This window comes from Neophocaena asiaeorientalis, unplaced genomic scaffold (genome assembly GCF_003031525.2).
Source record: "Neophocaena asiaeorientalis asiaeorientalis breed wild unplaced genomic scaffold, Neophocaena_asiaeorientalis_V1.1 scaffold142, whole genome shotgun sequence".
In the NCBI taxonomy this organism is placed as follows: Eukaryota; Metazoa; Chordata; class Mammalia; order Artiodactyla; family Phocoenidae; genus Neophocaena; species Neophocaena asiaeorientalis.
In genome coordinates this window covers 826,673-846,888 of record NW_020174563.1, presented here as the reverse complement: position 1 = coordinate 846,888, position 20,216 = coordinate 826,673, and the positions used below count along the sequence as shown (strand labels likewise).

General features: G+C 38.2%; 1 protein-coding gene across 1 annotated transcript in view; it reads right to left on the bottom strand.

The window, feature by feature from the left end:
* ZNF521 (zinc finger protein 521) overlaps positions 1–20,216 on the bottom strand; it is a 282,679-nt gene that overhangs the window by 245,210 nt on the left and 17,253 nt on the right. The window contains exon 2 of the mRNA XM_024757860.1: positions 8,446–8,625. Coding sequence (XP_024613628.1) covers positions 8,446–8,625 — 180 coding nt within the window. The remainder of the gene's footprint in view (positions 1–8,445; positions 8,626–20,216) is intronic.

Below are 20,216 nucleotides of genomic sequence, written 5' to 3'. Positions count from 1 at the left end.
GGTTGGAACCAATTATGAACAATTGCTTTCTCTCTGGCAAATGCGTAGAAGAACTTTAGTCATGGTCCTGCCAGACCAAGAAAATGACACACTCAAGCCACACCACCTTCTCTAAAACTGAGAGGAGCAGAGACTTGGTGAGTTGTTTTTCACATGATGAAGTAAATGGTAGTCAACAACAGTGGTCTCTGAAATATAGGGTACATATCCCAGGGTAGAAAAGATAGTCTGAATATTTAGCAACCAATCAGAAGGGACAGCAGCCATAAATAGCCACCCAGCATCCTGAGAGTGAGAAGATAAATAGTCATCCTGGGTGCCCTTGCTTCTCCACTCCCTTCCCACATCTCAAAATAGTGCCCAGTGAAACAGACCTGTGGATCATCTTGTTTAATGTTAAGTAATCTAATTCACACACAATCCTCACGTTTTGATAAGTGATTTATAAAGTTTTCTGCAAGGAAACTGCAGGATATGGATAGCTGTGCACAAATAATCAACAAGAAAATGGCAAGTCTAGCCCTTCTACTCCTAGTAAAAGCTCTTTGTCAGCCACAGGATGAAGGACAGAAGAAAGAAACAATTTAATCAGATGTGACCAAAAGTTGGCAAAACAAAATTGAGATTTCAGGAAAGCTATTTAAAATATGGTGGCTATAGCCAACATCCATAGTTATGAACCTCAGCAAGAAGTGTAATAACATACGTTCTCTCTTTGTGGTTTTCTGAGATAGCTCTCTTAGCTCTCACAGCCATTAAAATAAATTGTCAAAATAAATGAATCTAGACCAGAACTTCAAAACAACATAAATTTATTTTTTTAAATCTATTTATTTCATCTTCACCTCATTTTTCAATTTCTATTTTTTGAGTGTTGTATCATATGTAATATATTGATAAGTATGTATTATGAAGATGCAGCCTATATTTTTTTAATCAAAAAAGTTTGGAAACCACTGGTCTGAAAAATAAGAAGCATGTGGAGAAGTGGCTGGGGAATGGAATCAGTGGAGGCCACGAAATTGCATTTTGGGGGCTTAGGGGGATTTGAAGAATGAAGTAGCCTAAAAACACTAAGGAAATATTTTGGGTAGGAAACAAGAAATTGATCAAAACAGAGGGACATAGGAAAATAAAATATACAGTGCCTTAAGCCTAATTAATATAGAAAGAGATAATTAATTTATATATAAATGATTAATAACAAAGCATGAATAATGAATTAATATAGAAATTAATGTAGAAATATGCAAATCAAAGGCATAATGCATTGAACCTAATATAAACTAAAGTGTTAAAATATCACATTTATTTCATGTAATTTATTTCAACTAATGATTTGAAAAGGAAAACAGAAAAAAAAAATTCTGAAAACAGTTTCAATATGCTTCTGTGAAAATGATGCTTCATTCCATAAAACATTTTCCTTATTCCCACTGCCAACAGAACTCGCTGTTAGGGTACTTGACTGTCAAGTGGAACCAACCAGTCTTTAATTTTCCACAACCATATAACACATGTTCAATCACTTTCACTTTTTCTTTAAATTCTTTAGTCAAAAAAAAAAAAAAAATCCAGATGTCTAAAAGTGTTCAGTTCACAAAATCTGTGTGAAGCTTCCAGGGAGTCTCATAACTTTTAAAATCAAATTAAATGAACATACTATTTTATACTGATGCAGTGTCTAATCATTGGTTCAGTTCCTTTTCTTCAAAAATGTGAACCCGTACAGTATCAGTATTTGTAAAGGAGCCACAAATATGGTTAGGGTTTTATAAATCTGGTCTACAAACATCTTCCCCCAAACTACAACAGCCTTGCTGTCACACACACCTCGACCTACTCATCTTACCAACAGTATAGTGGGCCAGAGGGTTAAGAACTAATACAACGCTGTTTAGTTTTTCTGCATTTACACCCAGGCAATTCACATCAATGATGGGAAAGAACACTTAACAGACAACTCAAGTTTGCAAATTAGCAGGAGAGGAGAGAAAAATGACTCAGAACAACAAGCATACAGTATTATCAAATGCACTTTACACATTTATCCTGTTAAGTGAAGCTTAGTTTTGATGATTTACAATGCTAGTTCTTACTCAGTTTTGTAAGCATAATAAAGTCTCCGTAATCTCAGCCTTCCCCATAGCACCCTGCTATTAAATCTTTGTTGAGAAGTGTGATGAGACCCCTCTGGCTTCCAGCCCTCCCTACTCCCTGAGGGAAATGGCAAGAAATGATAGGGTTTGTGGATTAGTAAAATGAGAGGTTCTCTGTGCTTTTCCTTCTTTAAATATATATTTTGATAATCTGTCTTCTGCATCAGAGAGTCCCAACAGCATTAGAGTGATTTCCCTCCCTTCTCAGCCTCCAGGAAAAAGACAGCACGGCTGGGGCAAGACAGGTGGTTTGCATCTCCTGCTACAACTGAAGAGCGGGATTTAATTTTTTTTTTTTCCCCTTCCCCTTATTCCTTCAAGCAGGGATGATACATAATTTACTTACACGTGTTGGATTGCCGACTAGAGGACAGCTGCCCTGAGAGACAAAGAAGAGAGCCACCCTGTACCTCGTTATCCTTAGGGACTGTTCTGCTGCTTCCTAGGTCAGGATGCTTCTCCACAACAGTGCCCACCTTCCAGAATTCCCCTCAGTGATGAACTCCATTAACTGTGTGTGTGACCCCCTAGATCTCTGGGCCGATGCTGGATCTGCTGTCTGTGAGTTCAGTCCAGGTCACTGGTACCTACTCATGAACTGACCTGGGGCATACTTGATCCCTGAGCTGACTTTCAAATCTGAGTCTAAAATTGATCGTCTTGGGACTTCCCTGGCGGTCCACTGGTTAAGACTTGCCCTTCTAATGCAGGAGGCACGGGTTCAATCCCTGGTCAGGGAAGTTAAGATCCCACATGCTGCGTGGCACAGGCAAAACAAAATAAAATAAAATTGATCATCTTGGTCCATATTTGACCTTCATCTCCTAAGGCCAGGACTAGTCTAGGCTCACTTGGCATGACTATACCAGGATTTCAAAACTTTCAGTTTGGAGTGAGTCAGTTTTCACCTTGGCAGCTCACCCTTGGGTATGAGAGTCACCAAAGAACAGATCTCAAGTTACCAAGAAAGCACTCAGTTAGGGATGGGAATCTCAGGGCAGGTTTTTACCGGTTCAGGGTGGTTTCAACAAAACTACCCTGACTGACTTCCATAGGTGTCAGACCACAGAATACCTCCGTTTTGTGTTATTTTGCAAATCAGCAAGTTTTAAGACTTTTCTCTCCTAATTCTACTCTATAGTTAACCCTCCTACACACTATTAGGAGTTCCCTCTTTCTTCATACAAATCGTTCACCAAAAGGTTTTCAGGCTCTGGTCTAGATGGATAGGACGACACATGTAAGTAAAGACTTCGAGATTAACAGAAGGGAAGCCACAAGGAGCAAAGAAGAAAGTTGAGAAAACAGCAAGAGACCATAAAATAGCCAGAGAGAAAAGAAGGAGAGATATAAGGACAACAAGGAAATTAAGAGTCTTGAAACAAGGACAGGAATCAAAGGAAAATTAGCAAAGATACAAATGGGGCTAGACGAAGTTAAAAGACAAAAAAAAAAAAAAATTAAAAAAACAAAAAAGAGTAAAACTAAAAGGGAAAAAGAAAACAACTAGAAATATCCTACTTTGCTAAACTAGCATTTTATCCACCAGAAAAAAGAAGAAGCACCAAGAAGAGAGTAAACTCAAGCAGCAGGAAACTAAATTTGGAAAAGTCAGACCTCCTAACGTAGAGTAAAAGGTTTTAATCAAGGAAGAAGGTAAAAGCATCATATTACTTTTTTAATTAAAACACTGCCAGTGTCTTTAATCTCTTCCAGATTAGACTGAAGGGTACCCTTAGCTAACTCAACTCAAGTTTGAACTTTAACACTTTAAACAAATGTGAAGGATTCCTGATTTTGTTTCTCCCCCTTTTGCTTTCTCCCTGATCCTCCACTTCTGCTTTTCCCCTCATCAATCTACCGCCCTCCCCAAGAAATCACCCTGAACATCAGTAAACAGGACAAAGACCCATCAGCTGTACCTTTCCTGAAATGTTTCATTAAGTCACAAATAAGACTGTTTTCTTTCCTTTGTTTAAAATGTTGTGGGATAAAATGATGTGAGCACAGACTAGATTCTAAGCTTTTAGAAAGCTTAAGATCAAAATAAACCAAATATTTTATTAGGGATTGAGGTTTTTGAAGAAAAAAGTATTTAACCCATAGATATTATCTTCACCATACCACGTGCTGAAAATCCAGCATTTTCTGCACTGATATGAAAGTTGTATAATATATAAAGAAATATATTATTGTATAATATATAAAGTTATCCAGGAATAATGTTTCTTTTGTTGTTGTTGCTGTTGTTGTTTTGCTTCACAGAGCTGAACATAAGGATATTTCCATGGCAGGAACTCAACAAAACGTAAACACTAAATAGAACTTCAAGGTTTCTTTAGTATTGAATTTTAAAGTTAATCTTTCACATGAGAGATACACCACTCTCACCTAAGGTGAGATTTCTTGCTGGCATAGTTTATATTGGCCATATCAGTTAGGTTCCCATGTCTTCACCTTAATGTTAGTGTTGACTCCACATAAGTAAAGCTTCCCTTTAAAGCTATTCCACTAAAAATAGAATCATACTAACTGCATTTAATGGGATTTTCCAAAAATTATGCATTCTGAGGAAAAATGAATTAAATGAAGTCAATTAAATGCACATGAATTAGAAAATGCAAATAAATCCACAAAGAATACCTTTACACACCCAATAGAATGCTTAAATGAAAAAGACTGGCAACACAAATGTTATCAAGGATGCACAACTGGAACTCATAGACGTTGCTGGTGAGAGTGTAAAACGGTGCAACCACTCGTGATAAAGATTCAGAAGTTTTTCATACAGTTAAATATACCCTACCCCATGACTCAGCAATTCTACTCCTACTTATTAACTCGAGAAATAAAACATATATCCACAAAAAGACCTGTATAGGAAGGTTCACGACGACTTTATTCACAATAACCAAAAACTAAAACTAACCAAAATGTCTACCAATAGGAGAATGGAAAACAAAATTAGGATACATTCGTGTGATGGAATACTACTCGGCAATAAAAAAGAACAGATTACTCATATACACAACATGAATGAACCTTGCAGACACTGTGCTGAACAAAAGAAGCTAGACACAAAAACGAGTACATACTGTGTGTACTTATAAGAAGCTCTAGAACAGGCAAAACAAATCTACAGTTAAAAACTTAGAATCTAGTTACTTCTAGTGGATCATTATTGATTAGAAAGGGGTCAAGAGAAGAGAAATGTCTAGGATGCAGGAAATTATCTTAAGAGGGATATGGGTCACATGGGTATACGTATTTTGTTAAAGTTTATCAAACTGTGCACTGGGGAGCTATAAATTTCACTGTATGTAAATGCTACATTATAAACTATAACATTAATAACGATAAACAGCTATTAAACTCTAGTTAGTTGGTCTGCTTATCACGATGATATGAGTAAGCAATTTTGAAACTACTTAATGTGTATTCTAGACTCGGGAAATGAGTAAATATATTGAGGATGATGGAAGCTAGGTGTCTCACTGCTAGAGAGGATAGTCATAAATATGGAAAGAAAAAAGATTGGAATGTATCTCAAATGTTGGATTGAATTAGAGGTATCAATAGAAACATGTGGTTCTTATTAGAGAGAGAAAAATACATATATGTGTATATATTTGTATATATGTGCATTTTATAAGTTATATTATACATGTATTATATTAAACACACATATACATTTCCTAAATTCTGTCTGCTGATATGGTTTATAATCAACGATATACCTCTATCAATGAGTATACACAGTGCCCATATCTTGATTTCTAAATACCTTTGTCCTCTTAAAGGAACCAGGGTTCCTTGGACAAAAGATTGATTAGGACTATAACATGATGAGCCTGGAGCATCTGTTTGCAGCAGAAACTGAGTCAGTCTTCCAATAATGATGGAGACATTAAACTGACCCAGAATACCATTCAAAGGGACTCCTACTGGCCAAATCTCAGGCAATCTGGGCATCAAAATAATGATAGTAATGAATTATGACCCACTGAATAAAATACAAATCCAAAAGCCCATGGTGATACGAATACAAAAATAAATGAATGAATAAGAAAGGAAACTGTGGCAGAAGGCCAACCAATAAATACAAAAATTATAAAGCTAAAATGGAGATTTCATGAGAGAAAATATTTACTTAGTGTCAAAGCGTCTTCCCACAAATTACTTATTATTTACAAAGGGAAAAGAGCAACATTTTAACACTGGAGAAATTTGGTGGACACCACCTAAAACAAGTATTCAGTGTTAACCCCATCAACACTGGTATAGTATAGTCAACATCAGGTACTTCCTGATCTGATGTACTGAGAAGGGCACAGCACCACTTTGGTGGCATTCCCGCCATGGAAGTATGTAACCTGAATTTAATCATGAGGAAACATCAGGCAAACCCAATTACAGATGGGCATTCTATAAAGTGCTGGCAGGTACTCCTCAAAAAATGAGAGACCATTCCAGGTGAAAGGAAACAAAAGAGACATGACAATTAAAAAATTATGCATGATCCTGAATCCCAGATGAGAAGAAAATGAAACAAACAAGGAAAGAAACCTCTAAAGGACATTATTGGGACAACTGTTGAAATTCAAATATTGGTTGTAGATTAGATAACAGTACTCTATGTGTTAAATGTGAACTTTCCTCATTTTGATAAGTGTGCCATAGCCATGTAAGAGACTGTATTTGTTCTTAGGAAATACACCGAATATATTTCGAAGGGTGTGAAGTCTTCAACCTTCTCTCAAATGACTAAGAAAAAAAATTAGTGAAGAGGCAATGACAGATCAAGTAGGGTAAAATGTAAAAAACTGGTGAATCAGATAAGTGGTAGATGGGAGTTATATATACTGTTTTTGCAATTTGTCTCTAAGTTTGGAACTGTATCAAAATAAAAGTTACCAAAACCCACAAAAATATGTATATAGCAATGCTTATATAAGCGTCACAGATTTTCAAACTTACACTCCAAAAAAAACGATAATGGGTTTTCTGAAAGAGAGGAGAGTCTATGGCCTAATAAACTGACTCACTGCAATCCCTTTTTGAAGAGCCACAGTGCACTTCAATAATGAAGCCTATTTAACTGGATTTAATCCAACAGTTCCATAATAATCTGTTCAGGAAACCTGCTTAAAATGGAACACCTATTAAAATCTTACAAAAATATCAATATTCTGTGGAAAACAGCTGGAGAGCCACTTGTCTAATAAATACATTTCCTATACATGGTTAGTTGAAGAAAGATTTGTGCTAGGAAAATAAGATAGAGTAAGAGATCTACACACACACACACACACACACACACACACACACACACACACACACCCCGGAGCAGTGTCAGTATCATCAGTAAGAGAAAAATGACAGGAGTCTAAAAAGAGATATCTATCTAAAATGTCCCACCCAGCCTCATATAGTATGTTCTTGCAGGATATATTTTTAAAGAGGGTAGAAACTTGGCAAACTGAGTTTTACTTTTATCCAACCATTAACTTGAACACATCATGCTTCCTGTCATTTAAAATCTGATTCTTCCCGTGAAATGTATAGCAGAATAGCTTCTGTGCCTTAGCGAGCACCTTCTGTGGGCCAGGCACTGTGCAAGACTCAGAGAACACAATGATGAATAAGACAGAGTTCCTGCCATCCAGGAGCTTCCAGTCTAATGAGGGAGATGGAAAGTTAACACATGCAGTGAACACTGTGGTATTCAAGAATAAGCATCGGGCTTTATAGGAACACAAAAAAGGCACCAAACTCAGCAGAGAGCAACCAATCAGTGAAAGTTCTCTTGAGATGATATTTAAACTAAAATAAGTTCGTGCACACTAAACTTCTGTGAAAACTTATTCAGAAGGTATTTTTAAACTTTATTTTAGCCACCCAATGTTAGACTCTGTATCTACAAGGTATCACGGTAATTAAAAAAAAAAAAAAAAGGAAATGAAAACATATCCATTAGCTATTAAAATCTGGGTACAATTCAAAATCTAAGGATGACTGTGACAATGAGTTTGCCGTAAACCATCATCTTGGAATTCTTTCTAAAGCGCTTCTAGACTTACCTAGGTACTCAAGTAGAAGAATGTAACAGCTGGAAGAGGGGGTGACAAAAAAAAAGGAACAAACGGAAAAAATCAGAAATAGAACAGTATGAGAAGACAAGAAGTGGCAAGTGTTGTTTACCTGTCAGCGGGAAAACAAGAAACAAACGGAAAAATCAGCAATAGAGAAGACGTACGAGAAGATGAGAAGTGGTAGGTGTGTTTACCTGTCAGCTGACATCGATTAATCTTGTGTTCTGTGATGTCGCTCAGTGACTCAAACACCTGGAAGCAGCTGTCACAGCTGTGCACGCCTTCGTCTTCCAGCTCCTCACCATCTTCCGGCCTCTTCTTACAGTCCCCTGCCTCTCCATCTTCAGTCTTGTCTTCAAGTTCACAGTTGGGGTCTGAAAAAAAATCAAGACTGTAAGTATGGCGTTTAAAGACAGGTTCTTTTAAAGTAGCGCTTCATCTTGCTACCCAAACCAGAAACACCTTTCTCCTTGAAACTGCACTAGGAGGGCTTTATTGTAGATTTTATTACAGAAGCATCAAAAGTGAGACCTCCCTAAAATTTGTCAGTTCGTGATGACTGGAGTTTTTCCTTTTCTCCTCCAACATGTAGCCCTTTTCTCAGCTCCTCTTTCAAATAATTTGCCACACTTAAGGTTAACTTTGACATTTTTTTACAGCCTTTGTTTGCTTACAAGAGAGAGATAAATCACTTTTAAAATTAAACAGTCTCCAATGCAAAGGGAAACACCACTGTGCTTGAGAATGAATTCCTTTTCTGCTAAATATACTCTTTCACAGGAAATTACCAGAATTAGCCAAAAGTCTAGAGTAAGCTAAGCTAATTACCATAGGCACAAAATTGACCTTTACTTATAGACTGGTCAAAACACACAGTTACCCCATTATTTGTTAGACAGCAATAGCAAAATAAGTTCTATCACATAGCATAACATTCTTGCAAGCACCAATTCAAGTGTAAATGTACTGGTATGTCTCTTGTTTCCAAAATCATCAAAAAATAAAACAAAATATACAAAGAGCAACTGCAAATTATAATCAAGTCAACAACTTGAACCGGCATTATCAGTTTCGAAAAGCTAAATAGAGGGAAAACTAAAAATAGTGCCATTGTAACCCTAAGAATGATACACAAATATCATTCATAAGAGAGCAAAACACATGCAATATTTTCACTTAGAGCTCAATAAATACGTTGTGATTTTCTTTATGCTGTCTTTTGCCTCATTTTAGCGAAGTATCCCCAAACATTCTAGTGTCACTGCTCCTCTTTGCAGGAAAGCACAGAGGGAGAGAAGACGCCTCTTTAGGGAAAATTAGGATAATACAATCTGTGACTTAACTTACGGGACATTCATTTCTAATAGCAAGAAGTCCTCCAAAGTCAGAAATAAATTATGTCTCAAAATAGAATCTTCCATGAACAGTTACAAAAGAACTGTATCGAGATACCTAAGAAATATGTAATGTGTTATCTGTAGTCAATTTGTTTAGATATGGGAGGATAAATATTTGCAATGTTACGATACAGAATTCACAGGATCAAACTAGCCCAGACTTCTTAGAAAAGTCAGTAAGTGCCACCATACCACTGTCCGCTGTCGGAAAGTGCTTCCTGCTACCTTGCATGTCACGTGCTTCTACAAACCTATTTCTACAAGCCACGGTGCTCCCCTTTGGCTGGAAGTTATTCCAAAGCCTTTCTACACATCTGCAATAAACGTAACTATACCACCACCCTTCAAATGATTCACATATACCAAAATCAACTTACATGTCAACATATATAATAATCTCTTGGGTTTGTAAAACAAAAGCAGAATTCCCAAATCAAAGGGCAAGTAGTTTTGTTTTCTTGTTTATTTTCAAAAAAACCTAAAAAACGTGTTTAAGTAAATTGGTAATTTGAGTTGATTTGCCGTCTGGAAAATTAACTCAACACTCTACGCAGTACCCATTGCAACCCACTGGCGTTTAGACTGCTCATCCCTGGGGGAGTAATCACAGGATCTTTTTCGTTTGTCTTGTACTTTGCCCAGCACAGCATGGTGTCCAGGTGAGTGTTTAGTAAATATTATTTAATGATGACAAGAAGGGAGAGGAGGGAGTAAAAAAAGCGTATACTAAAAAGTCCTTTACTGGTATTTATTCTGTAAACAGGAACAGACCAGTCATCTCCAAATTCAAAAGCACCTACATGCCTACATTTTCCAAAACTGACACTGTATAATCCATCACATTTGCCTTTGCTGGTTTCAAATGTTTCATCTAGAGCTACAGACACAAGAAACAGGTAATGGTTCAAAGAGCTCCAACAAGCTAAAACCAAGTGGTAAAATACTGCCAAATTAGAGTAATTCAGGAAAACAAATAACTGTCCCAATTATGGCGAACTGGCCGGCACACCGTTAACACCGCTAAACACTTGGTGGAAGGCAGCAGGCGTACACTGAACACTCGGTTGTTTAGCATGATTTTCCAGTTTCTCATAAAACTGACAGCACTCAGAGAAATGTGGCTGCTAGGTCTGAATTTTAATACGATTATTTAAATGCTATGCATCAAGTTTGCAGGCCTGTTTGTTTTTAAATAAGCAGACACTCTGAATACTTTAAGTAGTATGCAGCGAAAATGATAAGAACTTGCCTCCCTTATTATTCAAGGATATGGACACTTTACACGAATCCAAATCAAAAGTATCAAACAAATAGGGAAGCCTGCATGATGCTTTAGCTCTTAACAACTAAAGAATGACCCCAGTCCATGCTTCTGACACTGTGGCTAGTTATTAAAATGAGGGTCATTTTAAGACTGATAAAAAATGGTTTTGCTTCCACTTCTGCATTTACAGATAGAATCCTTCAGGGGCTGAAGCTAGTCAAGCTTATTCACTTCTGCTGCAACTTCAGGCAAGCACCAGCCAACTGGCGAATTGTTTTTTAGGTCACCACTTAAGAGGGACCCTCTGGGGGGTGGGTGCGATTATAGCCTATGATGCTTTGGTGTAGCACAATGAGTCCTGGAAACTCAGACTCTCTCCCTGAGAGTAAATTTTTTTTTTTTTTTTGGCCAACCTCCACATCCAGGAGGAATTCTTTCTTGCCCATTCGAAAGATGGGTTTAGGGCTTTCCTGGTGGCGCAGTGGTTAAGAATCCGCCTGCCAAGGCAGGGGACACGGGTTCGAGCCCTGGTCCAGGAAGACCCCACATGCCGCGGAGCAACTTAAACCCGTGCTCCACAACTACTGAGCCCACGTGCCACAACTACTGAAGCTTGTGTGCCTAGAGCCCGTGCTCCGCAGCAAGAGAAGCCACAGCAATGAGAAGCCCGCGCGCCGCAACGAAGAGCAGCCCCCGCTCGCCGCAGCTAGAGAAAGCCCGCGCGCAGCAACGATGACCCAACGCAGCCAAAAAAAAAAAAAGCAAAACAGAAAAAACAAAACGAAAGATGCATTCATTTGCGTTAGGAGTTTCCATTCCTAATGGCAGCTGAGGTAGGAAGATTCTAGAAAGCTGACACTGTCAACCATTTCTTTCCCACAGGCGGCTACACTTCAATAATTGCACATGGCCTTAGTTATGTAGTTTTTATAGAGCCCTTTGAGAGTCAGTCATAAGAAATAACTGTACTGCTCTGCTAGCCATTCAGACCTCTGACTTCAGCCCAAGGAGTTATAAATACAAGGTCCGTCCCTGTAAGCACTGCTCCAACCCGAACACCACTGCAGGACGAACAGCTGTTATTTCAACTCTACTGTTGTACTACCAACCCACCCAAAGGGCAATATTTTAAGATATCCGCACACCCCCCCTGCACTGCCATCACAGACCCCATCATAGCCACAGGCACCACTCTGTCCTCTGCCCTAGAGAAGGCCACCCAAATTCGTTTCATCCATCACAGATGACCTCTGCCCAACCAACCTGCAGGCTCATCCCTTCAAAAGGGTCCCTATGATGCACTGGACTGAGAGTGTTCAGACTCGGATAAAAGACACAACTATTACTGTAAAAATAAATGGCAGCTCTCTGTTTCCAATTTTGTTAACGTTACTTGTAAATGGAAATTTAAAAGAAGTGTAATTTTTCCCCTTATTATGTTCCCTGGCGGGTGGTTCCTTCCTTCTTCTCATCCTCCTCTTCGTAAGCATTGTTATTGCTACAACTTGGTTTAATAAAATTACAAATTGGGGGAAAATGAAAAACTGCACTGGCTTAAAAGTGTTGGAGGCCATAAACCCATGGACGTCAATTAATTTCAAGTGTGGGATCAGTTTAAGGCCAACCAGCAGAAATTCTGTTCTGTCCATGTAAAAATGAGGTTTCACCACATTTACTTTTTATAACCTATATAAAAGTCAAGTAAAAGTAATGAATATCTAAAACCCATCTCAGTGGACTGGCAAAGGCTATCTGTATTCTTGAAACTCATCCTACATATTTCTCTCTGTGCAACAAGGATTCCATGCCTGATCAAAGTTAAAATGTCAAACCACTGAGAAAACAGCCCAATTTCCAATCCATTTCACTGCCTAGAAATGGACCTCCTTCCAAGCCACTTTTGCATGGAAAAGCACTGGCAAAAGAAAGAAAAACTAAGAGATCATGTGGTTATAATTATTACCAGGCAAGGAATATTTCTGCAGCTCAGTGGTAAAGTAAAACTCTGTTGCTCTCTGCTCCCAGTACTGTCCATCGCAAAACAACTGCCTCATTAAATCTCTGCAGTGAGATTAATATGCCGTAGCTGCACTACATTTATAACCTGGTACTCTATAAAAAGCACATTTAATGGCAAGAGCCAGAGCCTAGATACAGAGTATTACTATAAAAACTTCTGGCAGCGAGTATGCAGTCCAGGCCCTCTGTCCTTCTTGCTGGAGATGTAAATGAGGCTTTTCCTGGTAGACTCGAAGCATGAGGCTCTACCTTACAAACCAGTACAGGCAGAAACACAGGGTTCTGAGGATGATGTAAATACGTACGCAAGAAGACTACTTAACAACTAAGATTGGCAAGAGATGAATGAACCCAAAATACTCAAACACAAACACAAACTTAAAACTGGACCATTTCCTTATAGTTTGTTCTCTGGTCATAGCCAGCTTTTCACCAAATGAAACAACCATGGCATGAATTACTCAATCTTAAAGCAACCCACATAGTGCCAGTAAGTTCAAACATAACAGCTGAAATATGCATACTGCCTTAAAAAAAAGAACATGTGATGACCATGACCTCCTGGAACATAATTACCTAAAACTATAAAAAAAAAAAAAAAATAGATGTTCAAGAAAAAGTGGCCTCAACACTACATTACTAGTGGACTGGTAAAAATACGTTTTCGTTATTTTGGAAAGCTGCCTAAGTTTTTTCTTCCAAGGATATCTTCTGAAAATAAAAAAAGCACTATAACCCAGGTCTTATTTTGAGGAACCCTATGGTGAATAAGTAAACAAGTAATTTAAACAAATGCATTCCACACTCAAATGTCCCCAAATCAATACAAATGATGCACCCCAGGTTAACAATAATCTTGTGCAAATAATAATTAATTGTCTGATGTTGTTGGGTTTTTTAAACATCTTTACTGGAGTGTAATTGCGTTACAATGGTGTGTTAGTTTCTGCTGTGTAACGAAGTGAACCAGCTATACATATACATATATCCCCATATCTCCTCCCTCTTGCGTTTCCCTCCCACCCTCCCTATCCCACCCCTCTAGGTGGTCACAAAGCACCGAGCTGACCTCCCTGTGCTATGCGGCTGCTTCCCACTAGCTATCTATTTTACATTTGGTAGTGTATATATGTCCATGCCACTCTCTCACTCGTCCCAGCTTACTCTTCCCCCTCGCCATGTCCTCAAGTCCATTCTCTATGAAAAGAAACGAAATTGAGTTATTTGTAGTGAGGTGGATGGACCTAGAGACTGTCAAACAAAGTGAAGTCAGAAAGAGAAAAACAAATACCGTAGGCTAACACATATATATGGAATCTAAAAAAAAAAAAAAAAACGGTTCTGAAGAACCTAGGGGCAGGGGCAGGACGGGAATAAAGACACAGACCTAGAGAACGATGTTGTTTTTAAGGCTCACATGTGGTCACAACAACTGGCCTTCTAGGGTTTACTGACATCTTTAGAAGTCCCACACCTAAAAAGAAAACCAGATACTACTCCTATTTAGAGCAAACCACGTCTGAAAGCACTCCTCCCCTCCAAGTATGTTCAAATCCCATGAACTGGTGTATCTTGATAACTTTCTAAGAACAGAGGACAAGTGACCTTCGGTTTACCAAGAGTTAACAAGGAGCCTCCCTCCTTTTCAAAAACCAAAGGGTGGGATCATTATTTTGTGCTTTCTGGGCTCTACATACGCATTGTCACTGGAAATCCCATAAGATGAAAACAGATTTAGGGAAAATAAATCGTCCACTGTTTATAAAATCTCAAGCAGGCTCTAATGAAGGAAGGCACCATCTGGCCCACACCCACCTGCTACTCTGCTACCTCACTTTTTTTGACTCTCAAGAAAAGGTAAACAAACAAAAGGAAACAAAAACAAAAGCAATCAGTGAGGTGGCCAAGGATGAGCATTCCTGGAACTTTGGCTTCAGGACAGGGACAGCCCTCCCAGGCTGAGACCTGGCTGATGACAACAGGTCCAAAGAGCTCAAGTGGCCAAGGATAAAAACGTGCTCTTTTTACTTTTCCTGCAATGTTTATCTTCTAACCACTCTATTCTGTGAAAGTTATTAAATTGTTTTACAGAAAAAAAGGAAAAAACAAAACAAAAAAACAATAAACCTTTTCATGTACTGTTCTCTCCTTTGTCTCTAAAATCTTCCCAGACAAAAAGAATTATCTCTATGTTAAACAAAATCACACAGTTGAAGTTTAGAATTTCTGTGGTTTTGCTTGATCTACAGGTCTATCATGATCCTTGAAGACCAAAGAGAAAGATCACAGGTGCACTATTATGAAGGAGCACATGCCAAACATGAATTTACTACCACTCTTCTTTCTACAATGAAATTCCTTGCAGGAGGATGCTGAGTGGGAGGAAATTAGCCTTGGGAGAGGTTAAGACACACACACACAAATACACAAAACAAAAAAATATACATGCACGTTTTGGAACCAAATAAAACGTTTCTTGGCTTCTAATCAGAATCTTACTCAAATTTCTTTCCTCTTCTTCATCCCTCTTTATCTTTAACATGAAATGTAGAAGAAAAGCCATCTTAGCACTCCAACTTTCATACAGAGTATTTATAAACAGATCCCTGCCTTAGTCATTTAACCTTCAAGTGACTGTGGTTGCCTTGTCACACCTTCAGTAAACAAACATTTTCTGAGCACCCACACAGTAATTGGCATTTGGCTAAGGCCCTCGAGATGCAAAGTCTAAGACCTGGTCCTTGTCCCAAGGAGCTTGCAATCTGCTGCAGAGCTTCCCAACCAGCGGGTCAAAAGCGGGTTCAGGTGTTCAAGGATATTGATCCTTTCCGCCCTCGAAGTGGCCACGTACCGCTTGAGATAACTGGAAACGGCAGGCCAGTTGCCTCTCCATTTATCCAAGTGTTTCCCTTCAAAACATCATTTTTCTGCGTGTGCCATGACATGAGAAGGGCTGGCAAGCACTGGGGAAGGGGGAGAGAGAGATGAGTAAACCAATGACTGAAGAAGGAGGGATAACTGCTCGGATGGAGGAGCCCACAGACTTTTAAAAGCCCACAGGCTTTTCTTTCTTAATATAATTTTTTAAATTTTTATTTATTTTTGGCTGCGTTGGGTCTTTGTTGCTGTGCACGGGCTTTCTCTAGTTGCGGCGAGCAGGGACTACTCTTCGTTGCAATGCATGGGCTTCTCATTGTGGTGGCTTCTCTTGTTGCAGAGCATGGGCTCTAGGGACACGGGCTTCAGTAGTTGTATCACGCGGGCTCAGCAGTTGTGGCACGCAGGCTCTAGAGCACAGGCTCAGTAGTTGTGGCACACGGGCTTAGTTGCTCCGCAGCATGTGGGATCTTCCTGGACCAGGGCTTGAACCCGTGTCCCCTGCCTTGGCAGGCGGATTCTTAACCACTGTGCCACCAGGGAAGCCCAGCCCACAGGCTTTTAAATCAGATGGTGCAGAGCAGGAAAATGTTACACAAAGAGTAGCAAAATTGGGCTAAGTTTTAAAGAATGGGTAGCACTGAGGGCAAGTAGAAGATGGCTCTCCAAAAAGAGGAAACATATGTAAAGGCAGAGATGCAAAACATGATGCTTTCCAGGAAGTGCAAGCTCTTCTGTGCTACTCAAATGAAGGGCTCTGGATAGAGAGGAAAGAAAGGGGAGCAGTGGCAGGGACAAGGCTAGAAAATTGGGCAGATCACGAAGGAACTACTGTGAACTAAATGTTCAAATGTTAACCTTGGCGCTATGAGAAATCATTGAAGGATTTTAAGGAGAGCGACTGATCACATTTACATTTTAGATAGATGCCCCACTGGTGATTAAGAAGATGGTTTGGAAAGAGACCAGACCTGGAAGCAGGGAGACCACTATGTAGGGTCTGACATAATGCAGGGAAGAAGTCCAAGAGAGCAAGCTAAATCAATAGCAGAAAGGAGGTCATGGGAGGCATCCCAGAAACAGGATTCGGAGGACTTAGGACTGACTGTGACCCTAAGAAAATGGGGAGCTGTCTCAGTGACAGCCAGGCATTGGGCATGGTGGAGCCAGTCCCAGAGATGAACCTGCTATCTTGGCTTTAAAATAGATGTATCAACCAAGGCTAATTAATGACTTGCTTTCTTCACTATCTTCACACCCAGATTTTGCCTTTTATCCACAATCCCAGTAAAGCCAAAGGTGGAGACAGACTGGACAGAAATATCACAATCACACCAGCTAACTTTTTCATCTAGTGCGAGAGATTTGCAAAGGCCCCGGTGACACTTCCTGGGACTTAAGAGGTTTTTGGTGAGATTCCCTTTACTTTCATCTTATTTCAAACACACACAAAGCCAAGGGAACATAAATGCAAAATTTGACTAAGAACAAAAACAGGTACTGATTCTAATAACTCGCTTTTATTCCATCTTTTAGGAAAAAAAAATTAACCCTTAGTTTAAGTTAACATGATTCCACATGTAGTTCATGATCCTTTTTGAAAGACAAGGTAATAACACTAGACCACTACTGTCAATAATATAAAGCCAAATGAAAACATTAGAACATTCACATTAAAAGGCTTAGCCTTCATGTGGAAGAAAATAGTGCGAGAAACCACAAAAAATGATAACAAGTCAACAGGGCAAATATGAGATGGAAACACTAAAATGGGGACACAAACTCAAAATGATCTAACCTAAAAGAAAAAGAAAAAAATTACCCTGCAAAGGTTTGGTTTTGTTTTTCCCCTAGATGAAGGGTTTCCAGTGAACTCTCCAATGTCTTTTTATCGTTGTTTTTGTTTTGTTTGGTAAGGCTTCTTGACATACACCTTTCTTCTCACCAGATTTGAGACTCTTGATTCTTCCAGTTACCCTGATACCTTCATGCTCAACATCGCTGGCTCACTGAGAAGGGGCTGTTGATAACATCTGAGTATAGTCCCTAACTCCCTACAAAAACAAACAAACAAACAAAACCAACTTCTACATCCTTATGCTCAATATTAAACCAAGCCTCATGGACCCTTTCTTCCATTTTATATCAGAAAAAATATTACATAAAAATATTTTTAATATCCAGATATACAGGTCTAATTTGCTACAGCCAAGTGATTTTAAAACTGCTAAAAATCCACTCTGAAGGAAAACAAATTATTTTTTTAAAAGATTTATGCATAGTTTTTAGCACATAATGACCAGGTACCTTGAAAAATGCTTCTTAGGGCAACTACAACAATGAAGGAAACACGTTTTGAAAGTAGGATTCAGGCATTTGGATATCTGGGGAAAAGTCTAGTTATTTCTTCTTTAAATGTAACCAATAAGCCTCAGGTATAGTGGCACAGCGAGGAAGCATTACTCCATCCCAGCCAAAGAAAATCTGGGAAGAAAAGTTTTATATTCCAGGCGTCATACTTTCTGATACTTCTACCAACTGTTCTTATGACTTCAGCTATTTTAGATAACACCAATCCAATTGTAACAATATTTCTTAATTGGACACAAAGTCACCTATGTCAACAATCACTGAAACACTAGCTTAGGGAGAAAGTTTCGCTTTGAACAAGAAATATCCGTTTGCTGCAACGTAACAATGATCATCTTTAAATTTTGAGATGATAAACTCCAAACTCATTCACAAAAATCATTCAAATATTACCACTCCATTCTCTTCATTAGTGACTTTGTTTTTGCTTTTGTTTTAATTTGGCAAGTTCCTCTTCTTAATTGCAATGATATATTTGAAAGACGGGACAACTGGTTTTGCCTAAAGGCTGTGAATTAAACACAAGATCTGGATGGAGCATTATTATGCCACTAAATGGAATCACATAGCTCAGGAACATGAAACATTTTGCTTATTTTTTTCCTTTTTCCCCTTCCAAAGCTCCAACTGGTTCTCAAACAAACTGGGGATCAAACTGTCACTAAAATAAAGTGGAAAATAATTTTAAAACAACATTTTTTTAAAGATTTTTTTTTCTTTCCTTATGAGCTGGCACACAAGTAAGTGTACAGCCCACATTTCTAAGAAATGATCCCATTCAGGAAGATAAGAAAGTAGTTTCTAAACAACTTATTTGGTAACATGATGGCTCAGCGAAAAAGAAAGAAGGAAAGAGAAAAATCCTATAAAATAAGGTACATGTTTGTATAAAGAAAGATCAGAACAAAAAGTGAGGCTGTGATTTATGACTTATGAGCTATTACAAAATACAAGAAAATTTATGTACAATTGGAAAAAATTCATTTTGTTCTCCTTTAGTTGGGCCAATAAATTTTAAAATATAGGCAACCCTAAATGTCTAAGGTTCCTTCAGCCTGATCAACAAAACAAGAAAGGCCACACAACCAAAAATAAACTATAAAAATAGATCATTATTGATTTAGTATCATTTCTGAAACACTTTCCTTAAGGAATTTGAAACAAAGGGAATAAAAGAGCATCATTTTTTAACTTTTTAACTGCACTTTTCATTTCCTAGAACACAAGAACTGCTTATGTTTCCATGAGTTTAATGTTTTGCTTTAGTTCTAATGCAATATCTCCAAAAAACAGATTTTAATAAGGCACCTTTTCCTACAGAATGACAACCTTGCCAAATGTGCATTCCATCTGCATGTATCTGCAGACAAGTAATAAAGACACCAGGGCCATTAGCATAATCAATACACAATTTACAGAGCTACCCAGATAGAACTGAAAGTGAACGTGTATGCCATTATCTTAGTAACTATAAATTAATAGTCGTTTGTGGAAATATATCCCCACTTACATTGTTTCAATCCTGACTTGTCAAGATAATGAGCATAGATATAGATATAAATAGTATATATTACACATAAACATTTTAAATGATGATTTATTATCAGATAATCCCCAAATATGCATAAAGTAAAATCAACTAAATCAATCACACATAGGGCAGAATGGCTGATAAGTAACCATATTTAACCATTTTGGTTTTTTACCATGTGCTTTAATAAGCAGAAAATATATACATAAATATACACATATATATAACATTCAGAAACATAATTTTCACTGGAGAAGGAACATGTTCTCAGATGGTGAGCCAGGAGATCTCACTCTATTTTCTTAAAAGAATAATAAGGACACTAATCTGGTCAATTCTACTACTTGCTGCTTGCAATTTTAAAAAATCCAACCCTTTTGAAAGTTTGTATTTAGCCAACACTATAAAAAAAAAAAAGTATGTACCATCTCTGAGCTCTCATCTCTAAGACATCAGAATTGGCATCATTTCTTCAGGGATGGTGACGGGTGGTGCCCGATTCCCTCC